This window comes from Chiloscyllium plagiosum, chromosome 14 (assembly GCF_004010195.1).
Source record: "Chiloscyllium plagiosum isolate BGI_BamShark_2017 chromosome 14, ASM401019v2, whole genome shotgun sequence".
In the NCBI taxonomy this organism is placed as follows: Eukaryota; Metazoa; Chordata; class Chondrichthyes; order Orectolobiformes; family Hemiscylliidae; genus Chiloscyllium; species Chiloscyllium plagiosum.
In genome coordinates this window covers 13,739,393-13,759,953 of record NC_057723.1, presented here as the reverse complement: position 1 = coordinate 13,759,953, position 20,561 = coordinate 13,739,393, and the positions used below count along the sequence as shown (strand labels likewise).

Here is a 20,561-nt window from a genome sequence, read left to right as displayed (position 1 = left end):
TTGAGTGCAGTTAAGAATGGGCAATAAATATTGGCTATCTCAAGGGGGGCAAAAAAAGCTTTTTTGACTTAGCAAAAAGAGGGAACTCTGGGATAGTGGTGACTTGATGATGATGACATGGAGCAGTAATCCAGATACCGAGGCTTGAGGGATGTGGGTTTAAATCCACAGCTAGTGGAATTTGAGCTCAATGAATTAAGAACCTATTCCAACAGTCACTGAATTAGAGGTCAGATCAGTTTTCCTTTATGTGATTATGTGAATCCAAGGAATGCAATGGGACCAGACGGAGTACCAGGCCGTGCACTTAGAGCATGCACAGATCAACAGGCAGAGGTCTTCTCGGACACCTTCAACCTCTCCCTGCAGCAGGCTACTGTCCCTGCCTGTTTCAAGAGGGCCAACGTCATTCCTGTGCCTAAGAAGGCTCATGCAGCATGTCTCAACAGCTACCGCTCAGTGGCCCTAACTTTGTTGGTCATGAACTGCTTTGAAAGGCTGGTCATGGCATTAATCAACTTCAGCCTCCCCACTAATTTTGACCACCTTAATTTGCCAATTGGACCAATAGATCCATATCAGATACCATGTAATTTGCCCTTCACCCCTCCCTAGAACATCTTGACACCAAGAACAATCCTACTCATTGACTACAGTTCAGCCTTCAACAGTATTATCCCCTTGAGACTGATTACTAAACTCAGTGATCTTGGACTCAGCCCCACTCTCTGCAACTGGATCCTTAGTTTCCTGACCCACAGGCCTCAATCGGTGAAGACTGGGGACAATATTTTATCCTCACTAACACTCATCCTGAAGCCCCCGACGGGTGCGCACTCTATACCCATGACCATGTCACCAAACACCAGAGTAATGCCATTTACAAGTTCGCTGATGACACCACCATTGTCGGTCGAATCTCATGGGGCGACGAGACAGACTACAAATGGGAGGTGGAAGACCTGGAAAAATGGTGCACTGGGAACAACCTAGCTCTCAATGCTGGCAAAACCAAGGAACTCTTTATTGACTTTACGCGGGATGTTACTCATGTCCCCCTGCACATTAACAGCACGGAGGTGGAACAAGTGGAGAGTGTAAAGCTCCTGGGATTGGTAATCCACAACAGCTTTTTTCGATTCTTCTTGTAGAAGCTCTGGTTACAAAGGCCCAACAATGTCTCTCTTTTTCCTCAGGAAACTGAGGAAATTTGGCATGACGGCAATTACCCTTGCCAACTTTCATAGGTGCGCCATCGAGACCATTCTGTCTGGATGTATCATTACCTGGTATAGCAACTGTAGCATTCAAGATTGGAGACAGTTACAGAGAGCGGTGAACTCGGCTAGGACAATCACAAAGGCCAACCTCCCATCTATAGATGGCCAGCTATCAAGGAAAGGCAGCCAGCATTTTCAAACATCCATCCCACCCTGGTAATGTTTTTCTACAACCTCTACCATCAGGGAGAAAATATAGAAGCCTGAACACATACACCAGCCAGTTTCGATATAGTTTCTTCCCTTCTGTTGTTGGAATACTGAATGGACTCTCAAACTCTTAGCATTCGTCTGCTGCTGTTTATCTATGCTACTTAACTATGTGATCTGCCTATATTGCTCGCAAGACAAAGCTTTTGACTGTGCTTTGGTACTCATGACAATAAATTCATCTCTATTCAAGAAAAAAACTGCAATTGATAGTTTCATGGTCACCATGATTAAACTTACCATCAGTTCTGTCATTTGCTTGACTGAACTCTTTTTGAGAAGGGAAATCTGCTGTCATTAGCTGATGATTCTTTCATGTGACTTCAGATCCATTGTAATATGATTGATTCTAAAATCCCTATTGAACTGTGTAAGTAAGCCACTACCATCAAGGGCCGATCAGGATGGGTGGCAGATGCTGGCTTTAGCGTAAGACTCACATCCTATCAAAGAATAAAATAAAGTTAGCGTGTTCACTTCAAACTTGAAGTGTTGTCTTTTATACTCACTTGAAAGATGCTTAAGATGGCCAGGAGGTAACCCAGATGCCCTCAGTTAATGTAGATCAAGTGGAGGTGTATGTGCGTTACTTTTCTGCTGCTGGCACATTTTGAGACCGGTTACAATCTGTGATATAACACAATTGTGTGTTAATATTATGAAAAATATTCAATAGTTACTTGAATTTCTGGGAGACGGTGAAATGAACAGCTTTTACCAATGGAGATCCAGTATAGAAATTAAATTTATTTGCAAAAGCAATAGAGGTTTGGACTGAGAATTAGCTTGTTGCAGGTGTTTTCAGTAGAAAGAACTGCTAGCAGCTTTGTGGATGAAGTTATGGAATGGTCTCTACACAAAAGGAAACCCTTTGCACATTTTGAAGACCCACCCCATAAAATCAAGATTGTTGTTATGTCAATTTTAGTGTTTGATATTTTTCTTTATGGTTTAATTTTTTTTTTCCTTTTGTGGTTGAATTGTTTTAATTTTCTTTGTCTAATTGTTTTATTTTTCAGCTGTGATGCTGACCCATCAGCTTTAGCTAAATATGTAGTGGCTTTAGTTAAGAAAGACAAGCCAGAAAAAGAACTGAAGGCCTTGTGTGTTGATCAACTGGACGTATTTCTGCAAAAAGGTAAGAATTATGTTTTGTTTCTTCTCCTGACAGTTTTCTTGTGTCTCTTTTTTTCTGAAGTTGCTAATGTATGTTTGGGATTCTCTTAAATGTTGTTGCAAGTGACATTCATCACACAGCAGTATAGATAGTAGTCACTAAATAAATTATTAACATGAAAAAGATCATCAAATTTGAGTTTTTTCATAGTATTTTGCCTAATTGGAAATGCATTTTCTCAGCAAATGGAAAACAGAGAAAATTATTTTTCACCTCATACCCTGCTTTTGCCAATTGTGGTGTCTCCCCTGTTGATGAGAAACAAATCAGCTAATTTATGTCTTAGCATGGTTTCAACATGGCGTTTTCTTGATTTGTATAATCCAGTGAAACAATTAGCTGTACATTTACTAATTGAATAATTAGGGAAGCAGTTTTGTTTATCTTCTTTCCAGAACGTATCAGCCTCACCTAACTAATTGTTAATGCTAATAAATATTTTTTGTTTTTAATTTGCCAGACTGTAATTATGAAAATGCTGTTTTAATCTCTGTCATGTGCATAATTTGTAAAATTTACATGAAGGAAAGATAACTTTCTTTGTAATGGTATCATGACTTTTAAAACTTAGGTATACGCCAACGCTTTTTGTTTTGGACTTGAATATTACAGCAACAGAGACAGTTCAAGTACATGGTTAATATTTATCATGTAGCAGTCTAATGCATAGTACTTTATGAAAAAAGACTCAATACTTGTTGGCCTCCCAGCTGAAAATATTTTATTATTGTAAAAATGACCGAAAGCAAAGATGGTTGTTATTGGGATTCCCTTTTTAAACCTACCAGTTTGAGAAAATATAATAGCATGTTTATTTGAAATACATGACTTGAATATTGGACAGGTGATTAGATGCTGACTGCAATCTAAATATATATAATGATGCAGCTCTTGGCAAATTAGATTTGTTTTCTAAAAATAACAAGTTTGTTTTGTGGTCTACCATTGTTTGCCTGAAAATATCGGGTAGAGAGTCAAAGTTAATTGGCTCCTATGGACTGGACTATCTTGTTTTCCTTTGTTCGCCTTGGATCACTGCATATGTGGTCCCAGAGTGTGCACTGTTTCAGAAGTACTTTAAAATAAAGAAGTACTTGAATGCAACCTCAACTAAAAAACAAAAGGTATGACAGTTTATTTAATTGGTGATATGAAGCATGCTACTTCTTTAAGGATGTGTTTTTCTTGACATTGTTGTTTACACATGTGCTAGAACTTTCCCTCGTTCACTCATGCGCATGAAGCCTGCAAATGAACAAAATACACTTTGCTTTGTTGAAGAAAGTACAGCTGTTCAGTAGTTCATTTTCCTGAACATTATTTTAATTGTCCCTAATATTTTTGTTTTATATTCAAATTTACATTTCTGCATGTAAAATGTACTTTAGCGGTTAGCTGTGTCTCGGTGAATAGCACTCTTGAGTGAGAAGGTTGTGAATTCAAGCCCCAATCAAGCAAAAAACAAAAAAGTAGGTTGACATGGCAATGTAATACTCAGAGTGTTGTAACTCCGTAGCCAAGGCATTGCCTTTCGTATGAGATGTTTATCTGAGATCCTCTCTTTCAGGGATGTGTATAAGATGCCATGGCAATATCTGAAGAAGAATAAGAAAGTTACCTGTAGTAGTCTGGTCAATATTTATACCTTAACCACATTACTAAAATAGAGGATCTGTTCTTGATTTTAATGTTCATATTAATAGATAATCACCTTCATACCCTTTTGAAACTCTGAGCAACTTCTGGAATCTTCCTTCTTTAATATTTGTTCACGTAATGTGGCCATTGTTGGCTGAGCTAATATTTTTTGCTAATCTTGAGCTGCTCCATAAATTGCTCAGGCATTTCAGAGGGCAATTAAGAATGAAACACGTTACTTTGGGCCTAGAATCACAGCTAGGCAAGACCAGCTTAGGATGCAGATTTTGCCCCCTCCAGGATATTCATCAACCAGATGGGTGTTTACAACAAACGAGGTATGGTTACATGATCTTTATTAGGCTAGTTTTTTAGGCTAGATTCAACCTTTGTCCCCAGGGCTGATGCCTTGTTCTTTAGATTAGTAGTTTAATGATATTCCCACTATGTCATCGCCTTGTGTAAATTCAGAAGTGAATAAATTGCAATAATCCTGTTTTCTATTGTGTGTACTATTGAAGTGCCCACAGACTGCAGTCAAATATAAATAACTGAACTGACAAGAACTTGTTGCTTTTAACTATTAGTCTTTCTATAATAACATTCCCTAGCATTAGGAGAGAGAAGATAGCAGTGGTTTTAACAGGCTTCAAAGTGGATAGATCCCCAGGCCAGCTGAGAGTATCCAGGCTGTGTGAGAGTCAACAGAGGAACTTCAGGGGCTCTTGACATTAATTTTCAAATTTTCTATGGCCAAAGGAAATGTGCCAAGGACTGGAAGGCAACTAATGTGATGTGGTTATACAAAAAGATAGTAGGGTTAAACTAGGAAACTACAGGTTAGTGAGCTGACTATTTGTGGTGGGGAAACTATTAGAAAAAACTATTAGGAACAGAAGACATATCCAGTTGGAGAGGCAGGGATTAATCAAGGATGGTCATCATGGCTGAGGGGGAGATCATGTCTAACAAATTTGATTGCGTTTTTTGAGATCATGATCGGTTTGTCAGGGATGGTGTTGAAATTAATGAAGCCTACATGGACTTCAGTAAGGTTTTTGACAAGGTCTTGCATGGCAGATTGATTAAAAAGCTAAAAGCCCAGAGGATCAAGTGCAATTTGGCAAATTTGATCCAAAATTGACTTTGTGGCAAGAAGCAGCAGGTGATTGGTGAAAGGTATTTTTGTGGCAGGAAGCTTACATCCAGTGGTGAACCACAGGATTAATTGTAGATCCCTTGCTACTCGTTGTGCGCACTAATGATCTAGACTTTGGGGATGATCAGTAAGATTGCAGATGACACGAAAATTGTTGGCATGTGAAGAGGAAATCTTTGGATGAAAGCATGGTACAGCTGGGCTGATACAGCGACAATGCATTACCTGATTGTTCAGGATTAGACTAACAAGGCAAAAAGTGCATGTTGAATGTTAGGGCCATATGAAGCATAGATGATCAGAGTGACGTTGGTGTCTATGTCCATAGATCCTTGAATTCAGCAGGACAGACCGAATCATAGAATCCCTACTGTGTGGAAGTAGGCCTTTTCGGCCCATCAAGTCCACACTGAAGGTCTGAAGATCATCCCACCCAGACCCACCTCCCTATTTCATCCCTATAAACCTGCATTTTCTGTGGCTAATCCACCTAGCCTGCTCATCCCTGGAAATTATGGGAAATTTAGCATTGCCAGTCCAGCTACCTGCATACCTTTGGACTGTAGGAGGAAACTGGAGCATCTGGAGGAAACCTACACAGGCACTGGATCAGCTGGTTAAAAAGGTATATGGAATATTTGTATTGATTGGTCAAGGCATTGAATACAAGAGCAAGTAAGTTATGATGGAGCTGTATATAATGTTTGCTATGCAAGAGCAGGAGCACTGTGCACAGTTCTGGTCACCACACTGTAGGAAGGATGTGATTACACTTGAGAGACCAGAAGAGATTCACCAGGATGTTGCCTGGGCTGCAGTGTTTGAACTGTGAATAGAGATTGGATCGGCTGAGATTGTTTTCCTTCAAGCAAGTAATGCTGAAGGGAATCTGATTGAGGTAAATGAAGTTCTGAGGGTCATAGACAGGGCAGATAGGGAGAAACATTACCTCTCAGAGGGGTTAATAACCAGGAGCAATTTTAAGTTAAGGAACAGGAGATTTAGAGGGGATTTGAAAGTTTTTTTTCACTCAGTAGGTTGTGGGTCCCTAGAACTCTTTGCCCAAAAGAGTGTTAGAGGAAGGAACTTTCAAGACATTTAAGAACTACTTAGATGAACACTTGACTACAGGGCAAATCGACAGGCCACATGCTGGAAATTGGCTGACAATAGATGGATGTTTGGTGACTGGTGCCAAAAGGATGGGCTGTAGAGTCTCTCTCTGTTCTGTAAAAACTCTGACACTGTGATTTGGAAAGTTGTATCTCATAAAATGAGGTGTAACTGGATAAGTATCATAAATAAGAGCATAAGACGTAGAAGCAGAAGGAGGCAATTCAGCCCCTTGAGCCTGCCAGTAATCATGAATGATCTTACCTCTGCCTCAAATCCACTTTCCTGCCTGCTTTCCATCCCCTTCAACCCATTACTAATTAAAAGTCTGTTTGACTCTTTTTTTTTAATTCATTCATGAGATGCTGGTGTTGCTGGTTAGAAGCATTATGTTCATATGTCATAGAACCATAAAATCTTTACAGTACACTGACCCTCCAAACAGGGTTCCACTAAGATCCACACCTCTACCCAATCCCATCCCAGTAGCTTTTAACATGGCTAACCCACCTAACCTGCACATCGCTGAACATTATGGCCAATCCACCCTACCTGCGCATCTTTGATTTATGGGAGGAAACCAGAGCACTCTGACCAAACTCACCTAGACAGAGTGCAAACATGTTCCAGTTCCTTGTGAGACAGTGGAGTTTGCTAAGTCAGTTTTGACTGTTTTTGAGAGTTCTGAGTAGTGCTGATTTGGAAGTGATCATCTTGTATAAATAACCAAGTCCTGTCTGAAAGCATTGCTTTTGTTTGTTGAAAGGTGCACTCGGTTACTAAATTACAAGGGTTTTATTTGTGTGAAGTATGTACAAATTGTTTCCATGGCATCACAACTCATGATTTGTCATTGTTTTGACAGAAACTGTTGGATTTGTGGACAAACTTTTTGATGCTTTAAGCACAAAGAACTACGTGCCACGACCAGAACAGCTTGTCCAGGCGACAATAAAGCAGGACATGCAACCTACATGGCAAGAGAGAGAGGACAAGAAGGAAGTGAGTTACTTATGTTTACTTGTGAGTTTTACTTTTAAGTAGGTTATGGCTAACCTAGTAAATATAGTTTTGAACTATAAATTCCAAGTTCAAGAATCTATTAAATATTGGAGTTTATGGGATGCCACATTAAAGATGCGTTTAGTCATAAAAACCTTCTGGTTCATTCATTTTCATTAGCAGATGAACCTAATAGTACTATCTGAGAGAAACCTACATGTGATTTTCATTATCCCCTGTCCATTACATAGGGAAAAATGTACAGTGATGTCCCATTCAGTACAAGTGAAAGAAGCTTTAGTTGTTCTGGCAGCATCTGTTGTAATAGAAACAGAGTTAATGTTTTAGCTGTGTTTTGAAATGAAGGATGCTTGATGGCTGGCATGGACATGATGGGCCAAAGAGTCTCTTTCCATGCTGCAAAACCTCTCACTGTATGATGGAAGCACTCAGGTTTGAAAAGTTACATTGGATTTCATGCAGACGAAAGGGTCTCACGATGGAGTCTGGTAACACTTCTGTTGAAGGAGACCCAACATCTTTTAAGTGCTGCTGAGATACCTAACTGGCCAGCAATGGATCCTCCCTTGGATTTAGGATCCTGCAGGTATAAATTCCACCTACCGTAAGTTGGTAACTAATCAGAAGGCTGGCCAGTCTCCATTTCCATCAATAACACAGGCCGTGGATATCCCACTTGTTCCTAGTGCTGAGTTCCTTGAATCCCTGTCATCCAAGCACTCTGACTCACCCCGTCCCAATTCTGTTTTGAAATAAAGTTATGCTTTTGTTTAACTTTAGTTTTCAGGGTTGCCATTTGCCGTTTATAACTTAATGAAAATTTGAGAAAATAGTTCACTGAGTCATACAGCACAGAAATAGACCTCTTGGCCTAACTTGTGCCTGCCGAACAGGTTTCCTAAACTGAACTAGTCCCGTTTGTCTGCGTTTGGCCCATAACCCTCTAAACCTTTGCCTTTTCATGTACCTACATAAATGTCTTTTAAATGTTGTAATTGTATTAACCTCTACCAATTCCTCTGGCAGCTCATTCCTTACACACACCACCCTCTGAATGAAAAAATTGTCCCCAGGTCCCTTTTAAATCTCTTCCCTCTCAACATAAACCTATGCCGTCTAGCTTTGGACTCACCTACATTGGAGTAAAAAAACCTTAGCCATGCAACTCGTGCTTTTATAAACCTCTATGAAGGCACCCCGAAGCTTCCTAAGCTCCATGGGAGAAAAGTCCCAGTCTGTCCAGCGTTTCCTTATAATTCAATCTCTCCAGTCACATAATGTCCTCTTTAAACCACAATCTGGGTAATGTTTTGCACCAATGGATCACTGTTTCTTTGGCAAATAATCCGTAGAATCTTGTTTCGTATCTCTTAGTATTATTTCTGACGTTAGAACTCATGAAGATGATATCATTTGGAAGCTGGTTCTGAGCCCTTGTTTGTTTATCATTTATATAAATGGTTTACATGAGAGTATAGAAGGCATGTCTAGTAAGTTTGTGGATTACACCAAAATTGGTGGCAAAGAAGACATTGAAGAAGGTTTCTAAGATTACAAAGGGATCTTAATCAAATGGGTCAATGGGCTGAAAAATGACCAATGGGGTTCAATCTGGATAAATGCAAAGTATTGCATTTTGGTTCAACAAACAAGGTTGGGGCTTATACAATTAAAGGCAGGGCCTTGGGTCGTGTTGTAGAACAGAGGGACCTAGTATATAGTTGTTTAAAGTTTGTGTCACATTGTAGACAGTGTGGTTAAAAAGGCATTCAGCACGCTTGCCTTCATTGCTCAGTTCTTTGAATATAGGATTTGGGAAAATAAATTGAGGTTGTACAGGACATTGGTGAGCCCTCTTCTGGAATACTGTGTCCAGTTCAGGTCGCCCAGTTATAGGAAGGATGTTATCAAATTGGAAAGGGATCAGAAGAGATTTACCAGGATATTGCTGGGTATGGAAGGTTTGAGTCATAAAGAAAGGCAAATTTGAAGACTAGGGGGCACATTTTTACGTTGAGAAGAGAGAGAGTTGAAAAAGACATGAGACAATTCTTTTTTACAGAGGGTGGTTCACGTGTGGAATGAACTTCCTGAGGAAGTGGCGGGTGTGTGTACAATTACAACGTTTAAAGGACATTCGGATAGATACGTGCATAGGAAAGGTTTGGAGGGATGTTGGCCAGGAGCAGGCAGGTAGGACTAGTTTAGTTTGGGATTACGTTCAGCGTGGACTGGTTGGACGGGAGGGTCTCTTTCCGTACTGTGTGACTATGATTGAGGTTGGGGAGTCGGGTGGAGTGGATATCCGTAAAATCTTTGAATTCCATTTTTTTGTTGGATTGAGTGGTGACAATACAGTATTAAGCTTAAATAAGTTACAAACTCCGATGTTTGTAGAGTAGTCACGTCTTGTGCTTAAAATTTGTGAGTTGTGACAGCTGTCTGAGAGGCCAACCTCTGGAGAGGCTTGTAGGATGTCCCGGCTGGCAGTAACGTGTCATGAATAAATTCCCATTGGAAGTGAACAGTTAGTTTTTAGCTTCTGATAATTTTCTGAACGTAAAACTGCAGTAATCATTTTTTTTCACTGCTCCTTTAGGTGCCTTTATATGATGAAGAACAAGATGGCAGAAAATCTTTGTTAAAGAAAGGCCACAGTCCTTTCAAACCAGTCCTGGGGCCTATAGAGACAAGGTAAATGCTTTAACCCAAAATAGTTCCTGAAAAAGTCAGGCTTGAATCTGTTTTCAATGCACGTATAATTGTCAGGTATGATTAATGTCATCTGTCATGTACATTTTTCTGATTTTTGCATGTAGAGGAAGTATTCAAATAAACAAAATAAGAATGTTTAATTTTGGTCTTGGAGAATGCTTTAATCTCCAAGATAATGCACATTTATACTTCCATAAAGTCCCTATCCAGCAAAGAGGTACTGCTTGCAGATTGTTTCTACAGATTTTCATGAATTATAGATATGTATTAGTTTTGATATGTTGCAGCATAACATACTTATTCAGCATGATAAATAAGTAATGGTTATTTTGGTTTCAGTGCTTTTCTGATTTAATTTTTGTAATGTTATAATATAAAAGGGATTAAGATATTAGGGAGATGAATTTCCACGGAGAAACTGAGGACTGCTGGAGATCGTAGTCGAGAGTATAGCGCTGGAAAAGAACAGGAGGTCAGGCAGCATCCCAGGAGCAGGAGAATCGACATTTCTGGCATAAGACCATAAGAAATAGGAGTGGAAGTAAGAACATTCGGCCCATCGAGTCCACTCTGCCATTCATTCATGGCTGATGGCCATTTCAACGCCACTTACCCACAATCTCCTGATGAAGGACTTCTGCCCGAAACGTCAATTCTCCTGCTCCTTGGATGCTGCCTGACCTGCTGTGCTTTTCCAACACTACACTCTCGGCAGATGAATATCCTGTTGTAATGAAAAATAGAAGATTTTTTTTTAAAACCTTCATAATCATTGGCCTAAAAATTGGATTGGACTGAAACTGATAGCTGCACCTTCCAGCTTTCCTGAGTGGATTGTAATTAAAGTGAGATGCGACAATTTTGTTTGAGAGATTTTGCATTCAGCGTTATTCTTCCTTAACACATTTCAAGACTAATGTTGCCTCGCAATACACTGAATGCTTGTGCATCCTTTAATGTTGAATACAATTCAATCTGCTGTCCTAATTATTTGATTTGCTCTGGCTCTGGTCCAAGCCTGGCTTAAGGGAAAGCCATTTGAAGAGAAGAATTTCTTTTTTCCATAGTATGGTGACTGCTTCCCATGAACTGAAAACATTATACCTACGCTCCTCTTTCGGTAACACGTAGCCTTGTGATTAGATTAGATTCCCTACAGTGTGGAAACAGGCCCTTCGGCCCAACAAGTCCACACCGACCCGCCGAAGCGTAACCCACCCAGACCCACTCCCCTACATTTACCCCTTCACCGAACACTACGGGCAATTTAGCATGGCCAACTTGCCTAACCTGCACATTTTTTGGATTGTGGGAGGAAACCGGAGCACCCGGAGGAAACCCACGCAGACACGGGGAGAATGTGCAAACTCCACACAGTCAGTCGCCTGAGGCGGGAATTGAACCCGGGTCTCTGGCGCTGTGAGGCAACAGTGCTTACAACTGTGCCACCGTGCCGCCCACGAATCTTTTTGTCCCGATGTTAATATGGATGTGACTCAAATGCCGGTCCCTAGATTGTTAACTGTGAGGTTCCCCCTGTTACTTTTGATTGACTTCCTCACGTTCTGCCCACAGAATTATATTTTTCCATATGTCATTAGCGTTAGTTGAACACAAGGTTGGATTGGATTTTTTACTCATTGTAAACTGAAAGACTAACCTTATTGCAACACAAGTGTGATGAGTTCTTTCAATTTGTCAGAACTCGTGATGAGAAAAAACGTGAAGAACGACGGCGTAGGGACTTTGAAAGATATCCTCACCCTCACCCCAGAGATCTTTATCGAGAGCGGTATGATCGCCGTAGGGGCAGGAGCTATAGCCATAGTCCAACAAAGAGTGCAAGTCGAAGTCGCAGTCGCAGTCGAGACAGGACTCGAGATCTTGGGCGCAGCAACAGCACAAGTAGAGGTAAGTAAGAATGCTTATAAAACATATAGGTTTGACATTTTTGACTTCAGTTCTAAATGATGTTTCTTGTTTAACATGTTACATTTTGGGTTAAAAGTATCTGGAAAAACACAGGGATGAGTAATTCAATTATTGTTCACGTTGATACATAATCATTCAGTCATATGGTCTGTTGAATTCTGGATTTTCCTCCACTCTGACTGACCTCATTTTGGTGCTGGACAGATCTTCATTTGGATTGGTGACAATATCAATTTGCATTTTGTTAGCACCATTTTACTCAGGAAAGTATCTCAAAGTACTTCAAAGCAGCAAAATCAGATAAAGATTGAGTCAGAGCCAAAATAGGAGGCACTATGAATGGTAAATAAAAACTTAATTGAAGAATATTGGTCTAAGATGCACAGGTCCAAAGCTCTGGAATTTACACCATAAACCTCATCTCATCCATCATTTTGCGCAAACATCTGGTAAAGGAGAAGGAGTGATAGAGTGAACGATGCATTATGGTAGGATTAAACACCATCGTTCATTCAACTTGCAATTGCCTTTTCATTTTGGGAGTGTTTTAAAGCAGATATGAGAGTATTTTAGATCTGGAAAGTTTTAGAATTAAATCATGCAAGACTGGCTGATGGAACATGTTAGGGAAATACAGTGGTGACACGTGCATTTCGTGTTGAATTTCAAAATAGTGGCATTTGGGTATTGTTGACTTTTAATGAAGGTTTCATTTATAGTCAGAGTCTTTCTTGATAAGCGACCCAATGCAATAGGTGTCAGAAAGCCATAAGACCATTGGACATAGGAGAGAATTAGGCTATTCAGCCCATCAAATCTGCTCTGTTGTTCAGTGAGATCATGGCTGATCTGATAATCATCTCCAGTTTTCTGCCTTTTATCTTTAACTTTTTGAATCACTTACTAATTAAAAACCTATTATATCACCCGCTGTGGTTCTGTTCGCCGAGCTGCTTGTTGCAAAAGTTTCGTCCCCTGTCTAGGTGACATCCTCAGTGCTTGGGAGCCTCCTGTGAAGCGCTTCTGTGGTGTTTCCTCCGGCATTTATAGTGGCCTGTCCCTGCTGCTTCCGGTTGTCAGTTTCAGCTGTCCGCTGTAGTGGCCGGTATATTGGGTCCAGGTCGATGTGTTTGTTGATGGAGTTTGTGGATGAGTGCCATGATTCTAGGAATTCCCTGGCTGTTCTTTGTTTCGCTTGCCCTATAATGGTAGTGTTGTCCCAGTCAAATTCATGTTGCTTGTCGTCTGCGTGTGTGGCTACTAGGGATAGCTGGTCGTGTCGTTTCGTGGCTAGTTGATGTTCGTGGATGCGGATCGTTAGCTGTCTTCCTGTGTGTCCTGTATTATATCACCCCTTGAGTATACTTCTCACCCTAATGTCGACAGTCTCTATGGTAAAGAATCCCATACGTTCTCTACCCTCTTGAGAGAAGAAGATACTTCTAATATTTGTCTTAAATGTGTGTTCCTTTAGTCTGAGATTATGCTCTTTGGTCTTTGATTTCCTCCACAAGAGGAAACACTGCATCTACCCTGTCAAGCACCCTACAAATCTTGCGTTCTTCAATAAGGTTGCCTCTTATTCTTCTAAACTGCAAATAGACTCCCTACCTACTCAACTAAAGTCCCTCCATACTAATGCCATCCAAGTGAACCTTTCCTATGCTGCCTCCAAAATCAGTATATCTCACCTTAGATAAGGGGCAGAAAACTGTTCACAGTTTGCCAGCTGTGGTCTGACTAGTGCCACGTATAGTTTTAGCAAAACCTCGCTACTTTTCGACACCATTCCTTTTGAAATGAAGGCCAGCATTCCACTTGCCTTCTCTATTATCTGCTGAACCTGGATGCTAGCTTTTTGTGATTAAGAACTCTGAAGTCCCTCTGTTCTGTTGTCTTTGTTAATTTAAATACGATTTGGCTCCCCTTTTGCCTGCCAAAGTGCTTAACCTCATTTTCACATGTTACATTCCTCGGTCAAGTTTTTGTTTCGTGGCATCCCTGTGGCACTTCCTTAGTTACAGGTTGCCATCCTCTCTCTCTGCCTTAGAGAGATTTACAATATCATGAGGGGCATTGATAGGGTGAACAGCAAAGGTTTTTTATCTGGGCTGGGGGAGTTCTAAACTAAGGGACGTACTTTTAAGGTGAGAGGAGAAAGGTCCGTTTTAAACCTGAGGGCAACTTTTTTCCCAACAGAGGGTGATTCATAAATGGAATGAACTGCCTGAGGAAGTGGTAAATGCAAGTACAATTAGAACATTTAAAATAGATTTGAACAGGTACATTAATAGGAAAGATTTAGTCGAATATGGACCAAGTGCAGGCAAGTAGTATAGTTTGGGACACCTGATTGGCACAGATGAGTTGGACTAAACGGCCTGTTTCTATGCTGTATGACTCTCTCTGCCACTCCGTCTCTGAGTCTTTCCCTCTCTGAGAAGTCAGTATCTCCCTAAATCTGCAGGTTTTTAGAAGCTGACAAAGATATATGTAAAGGTTCATGTCGACAAATCTGGCAAAGGCATTGTCATACGTCAGTTAAGTAGAATACAAACTAATGAGATGCAAGTAATCTCTCTGGATTGCATTTCTGTAATGGATAGTGTTGCGCAACAGCTTGAAAGTTTGTTTTTCTATGTGTTTTAAGATGTTTACAACTGTATTGTATTCCTAGATAGCTTGGTTTTTATTTCTTCTCCCTAGCCCTACATTAAACACCCCAGTGAAATCTCCCCAACAATAGCTTGGTTTTTATTTCTTCTTTTATGTAATAATTGACCTTTCTTTTCAAGAAAATTTACAGCCTCGTGGAAATATATCGCCATAAGTAACTGAAAAGGCAGCAAGCTCTTTTTTTTTCAGTATTTTTGACTGAGAACTGACATGTGAAATTTTAAAATCCAGGTATTGTTGAAGGGATTATTTTTTAAAAGTAAGTTACTGGCACACGTTATTCGTGCTATTTACAAAGATGCTTGTTGAAACAGTGAGAGAAGCACGACAGATGAGCTGGATCCAGAGGGTGTGTGCAAAGGATGATTCGGCTGGCCACAAGTACTTGATTGGTACGTAGAATAGTTGACTGGTTGTCGATGACAAGAACCTTCTGTCTGCCAACAACAGAGATTCATACCTAGTTAGCTGAAAAGCTTGTGGGTCAATTGCTTGGTCAGTTGAAAAGTAAAATGACCTTTTTTTTTCCTTTCATCTCATCTGCTGTTGAAAAGTAAAATGACCTTTTTTTTCCTTTCATCTCATCTGCTGGTGTATTCCCCAGATCATTTGCTGTTGTTCAAATATACAGATAGCAAGCCAAATGAAATCAGCCCCACTATCGCACACAGTGAAAGTAAAGCTTTCAGTAACCTTCAAAATTGCTCAGTTGCTCCTCCATCAGATTTTAAGAATAACAGGCATCAAGTTTAAACCGTAAACAAAAATGAACACTTTATCATGAATAATGTACTTCAGAAGAACACAGATAAACAGCAATTACTACCTAACGTCTAAGCCCAATCTTCTTTGATCATGGTTCATAGTTACTTGAAAGTTGAGTCAGAGGTAGTCAGGGTAGTGAAGAAGGCATTTGGTACGCTTGCCTTTATTGGTCAGTGCATTGAGTATAGCAGTTGGGAAGTCATGTGGCTGTACAGGACATCGATTAGATCACTTTTGGAATACTGCATTTAATTCTGATCTGCTGCAATAGGAAAGATGTTGTGACCCTTAAAAAGGGTTCAGAAAATATTTACAAGCATGTTGCCAGGGTCGGAGGTTTTGAGCTACAGGGAAAGGCTGAATAGTCTGGAGCTATTATCTTTGGAGTGGAAGGATGACCTTACAGAGGTTTTTAAAATCATGAGGGGCATGGATAGAGTGAATAGTCAAGGTCTTTTTCCCAGGTAGGGGAGTCCAAAATGAAAGGGCATAGGTTTAAGGTGAGAGGGGAAAGATTTAAAAGGGACCTCAGGGGCAACATTTTCATGCAGAGGGTGGTGCATGTATGGAATGAGCTGCCAGAGGAAGTGGTGGAGGCTGGTACAATTACAGCAGTTAAAAGGCATCTGGATGGGTATATGAATAGGAAGGGTTTTAAGGGATATGGGCCAAATGCTGGTAAGTGGGGCATGATTAATTTAGGCTATCTGGTTGGCATGGACGAATTGGACCAAAGGGTCTGTTTCCGTACTGTACTTCTCTATTGCTGTATAACCCCACCCTCTCTCAAACAGACACGGTTAAGAATAAATAAGAGTTGTAACTTGCCAGCTCAATAAATCGTTTCAAACAATGAATATGAGACATTCAGAAATCTTTGGACGTCGGTTGTTTACTGTCAAGTCGAACTTTATATCCTCCTCGAAATCTGAAGTCACCAGTTAATGCAGTAGGTTTCAGCTGAATTTTAGAAACTTTTTTTAAGAAGGAAGGCTTGCTGGAGTAAATGATAGGTGGTTATGAAGCCCAGAGAGTCAAAACAACTGTTGGGCAAAAGAATGGGTAATGTCAGTCTGGAGGAATGAATAGCTGCTGATTGAAACTGGTACTAGCTGACAATGGGATAGTTGTTGTACCCGCCCATGTAATGACAAGACGTAGAGAATTGGGGTAAGGACATGGGAGACGGTGCTCAGGCCCTAAAAATTATTGGCCCAACATTTCAACTCCCCCTCCCACTCTGCCAAGGACATGCAGGTCCTGGGCCCGCTCTACCACCGCTCCCTCACCACCCGACGCCTGGAGGAAGAATGCCTCATCTGCCGCCTCGGAACACTTCAACCCCAGGGCATCAATGTGGATTTCACCAGTTTCCTCATTTCCCCTCCCCCCACCTTACCCCAGTTCCAACCTTCCAGCTCAGCATCATCCTCATGAGCTGTCCTATCTGCCAATCTCCCTTCCCAACCTCCACTCCACCCTCCCCTCTGACCTATCACCTCCATCCCCACCCCACCCCATTCACCTATTGTACTCTATTGTACTCTTTGCTACCTTCTCCCCAGCAGCCCCCCTGTTTATCTTTCCACCCTGGAGGCTTCCTGCCTCTATTCCTGATGAAGGGCTTTTGCCCGAAACATCGATTTTCCTGTTCCTCAGATGCTGCTTGACCTGCTGTGCTTTTCCAGCACCACTCTGATCTAAAAACTAGTGGTTAAATCAGTCTGGAACACCACAACATGATGATGCAATGATCAAAGCAATCATGGAATTACAATACGAAAGTCATTCCAGAACAATTTAATAGAATTTTGTATCTAGATAATATAACATAGGTGGCATTTTAGATATAATTTGCTTTAATTTTTTTGTAGTTTTATGAGCTTTGACATGGAACTTTAGTTGTAATATGTAAATATTCCTACTTGAGAAGGAGCAAGCTTGACCTTGTCTTGGGTAATGAGTCAGGGCAAGTGACTGAAGGGGGATGCTTTGGGTCAAGTGATCACAGTTTGATTTATTTTAAAATAGTTATGAAAATGATAAGCCTTTCGTTAAAAACTAAAAGTTTTTAATTAGAGTAAGGCAAATTTGAATGGTATGAGGCAAGAACTTTCAAAAGTTGATTGAAGGAGACTGTTTGCAGGTAAAGGAGTGTGTCATAAGTAAGGGGCTTTCAAAACTGCGTGAACAAGAGTTCAGTCATTATGTTTCTGTTAGAGTGAAAGATAAAGGCTGGTAGGATTATAGAACAATGGATGAAAAAAGATATTGAAATTCTGGTCAAGAATGAAAACTAATTATATATTAGATATAAACAGTGAGGTTCACATGAATCACTTGAACAATATAAAGAGTGTAGGGGCATTCTTAAGAGGGAGGTCAGGAAGGCAAAGAAAGGATGTGAGATAACCTTGGCAAATAAGGTTAAAGATAATCCAAATGGATTTTACAGGTACTGTACATTAAGAGCAACTTGAGAGAGTACAGAGCCCCTTAAAGATCAGCGAGGTCATCTTTGTGTTGAACCTGAGGAGATGGGAGAGGTATTAAATGAATATTTCTTGTCAGTTTTTACTGTGAAGAAAGAAATGGTGCCCAGAGAACTCGAAGAAACAAATATTGTTTTGAAAATAATTGACATTGCAGAAGAGAAAGTACTGGAAGCCTTGGAAAATATAAAGGTGAATACAAAGGAACCTCAATTATGTGGCATTCAATTATCCGGACAAGATTGCAAGATCCCAATGTTTGGCTAAACTCTGCTGTCCGGCATTCGATTATCTGAACATTCGATTATCCAAACAAAATTCTTTACGCCTATGTCATTTGGATAATTGAGGTTCTTCTGTAAATTTCCAGGACATGATCTAGTGTGTCCCAGGATGTTGAGGGAAGTTGGGGAGGAAATTGCAGGGCCTCTCTCTCAAATATTTGTATCACCTATAACTATGGGTGAAGTGTTGAATGACTGGAGAATGGCTAATGTTGTACCTTTGTTTATGAAGGGAAGTAAGGAGAAGCCTAGGAACTATAGACCTCTGAGTCTGAGTCTAACTTCAATGATGGGTAAGTTGATGGAAGTGATTCTGAAAGCTAGGATTTAAATGCATTTGAAGAGGTAAGGACTGATTCAGGATAGTCAGCATGGTTTTGTGTGAGAGAAATCAAGTCTCACAAACCTGTTTGAGGAAGTAACCAAGAACATTAATGCAAGCAGAGTGGTAGACATTGTTTGCTTGGACTTTAGTCAAACCTTTGATAAGGTTCCGCATAGTAGACTAATGAGAAAAACTAGATTAAATGGGATTCAGCATGAGCTTGCCAATTGGTTACAAAATTGGCTTAATGGCAGGAGGCAGAGTGATGGTGCAGGTTTGTTTTTCAGACTGCAGGCCTGCGACCAGTGGTATTCCTTTTGGTTGTCATTTATATAAATGATTTAGATGAGAATATAGAAGGCACAGTTAGTAAGTTTCTGGATGATTCCAAAGTCAGTGATATAGTGGACAGTGAAGAGGGCTATCTGTGATTACAAGGAGATCTTGATCAGTTGGATCAATTGGCTGAAGTCTGGCAGATGGAGTTTAATTTAGATAAATGCAAGATATTGCATTTTGGTAAAACAAGCAAAGGTGGAACTTATACAATTTAAAGTAGGGCCTTGGGGTTCAGGTACATAATTCTTTGAAGTTTGTGTCACTTATCAGGTGGTTAAAAAGGCATTTAACATGCCTGCCTTCATTGCTCAGACATTGGAGTAAAGTGGTTGAGATGGTAGATTGAGATTGTGCAAGATGTTGGTGAGGCCTCTCCTGTAGTACTATGTCCACTTCTGGTTGCCCTATTACAGTAAGAATATAATTAAGCTAGACAGGGTAGAGAAGTGGTTTATCAGGATGTTGCCAGGAATGGAGGGTTTGTGTTACAAGGAGAGGCTGAATACACTGGGACTTCTTTTTTCACTGTTGTGTAGGAGGGTGAGGGGTGACCTTAGAGATTTATAAAATCATGTGGGGTATAGATAATGTGAATGGCTGGTGTCTTTTCCCGAGGGTGGGGGTGGTTAAGACTGGGGGCACATGAGAGATTTAAGAAGACATTGAGGGGCAACTTTTTTTTTTACATAAGTGATTACTGTATGGAATGAACTCCAGAGAGAGTTGTGGATATGGGTACAGTTTCAATTTTAAAAGACATTTAGATAAATATATGAATAAGAACTGTTTGGAGAGGTTTGGGCCAAGCACAGGCAAGTAGCACTGGTTAAGTTTGGCATTATGTTTGGCATAGATTGGTTGGACCAAAGGGTCTGTTTCTGTGCCATATGGCTATATGGCTCTATGACTAACAGATGCCAATTTGCTGGCATGGTTTGAGTTTTGTCTGAGCTATAGAATATCGAATGTTCTCGGTGGAAGGCTGTGTTGAATGGAGTTGTGGGATTCTGTTTGGTTGTTCAGTATTCTTCAATTTTACGTAGCCAATCTGAAAAAGTGTGCAGTTGCCAGAGACCCATGCTGTGACAGTGAAGACGTGCAATCAAAGATGGAGTGACTAAATCAGGCAAGTGCAAGACAGAGTGCAGAATTGGAGGATAGCAGAAATTTTGAAGGATTGTGGGCTTGAAGAGCCAACAAGGATGTCAAATGATGGAGGGATTTGGAAACACGAATGTGAACACACAACTAGTTTGGCTCATATGATAGAAGGTGGGAACAAGTTTTAGAACTATGCAGATGCACTTTAATACAGTTGCTTAAGAAGTTGTAATCAAAGATATAATAAGAGTGAAATTATATCATTGATCACGAAAATATTGACTGAGGTGTATCAAGAAAGGAATTGAACATGAAATGAAACTTCTGTGGTT

General features: G+C 40.3%; 1 protein-coding gene across 3 annotated transcripts in view; it reads left to right on the top strand.

Annotated features, from left to right (window-relative positions):
- Positions 1-20,561, top strand: part of rbm27 (RNA binding motif protein 27) — a 146,777-nt gene that overhangs the window by 15,304 nt on the left and 110,912 nt on the right. For all 3 annotated transcript variants that reach the window (XM_043703208.1, XM_043703210.1, XM_043703209.1), the window contains exons 2-5: positions 2,510-2,628; positions 7,443-7,579; positions 10,200-10,294; positions 12,018-12,226. In XM_043703208.1, coding sequence (XP_043559143.1) covers positions 2,510-2,628; positions 7,443-7,579; positions 10,200-10,294; positions 12,018-12,226 — 560 coding nt within the window. The remainder of the gene's footprint in view (positions 1-2,509; positions 2,629-7,442; positions 7,580-10,199; positions 10,295-12,017; positions 12,227-20,561) is intronic.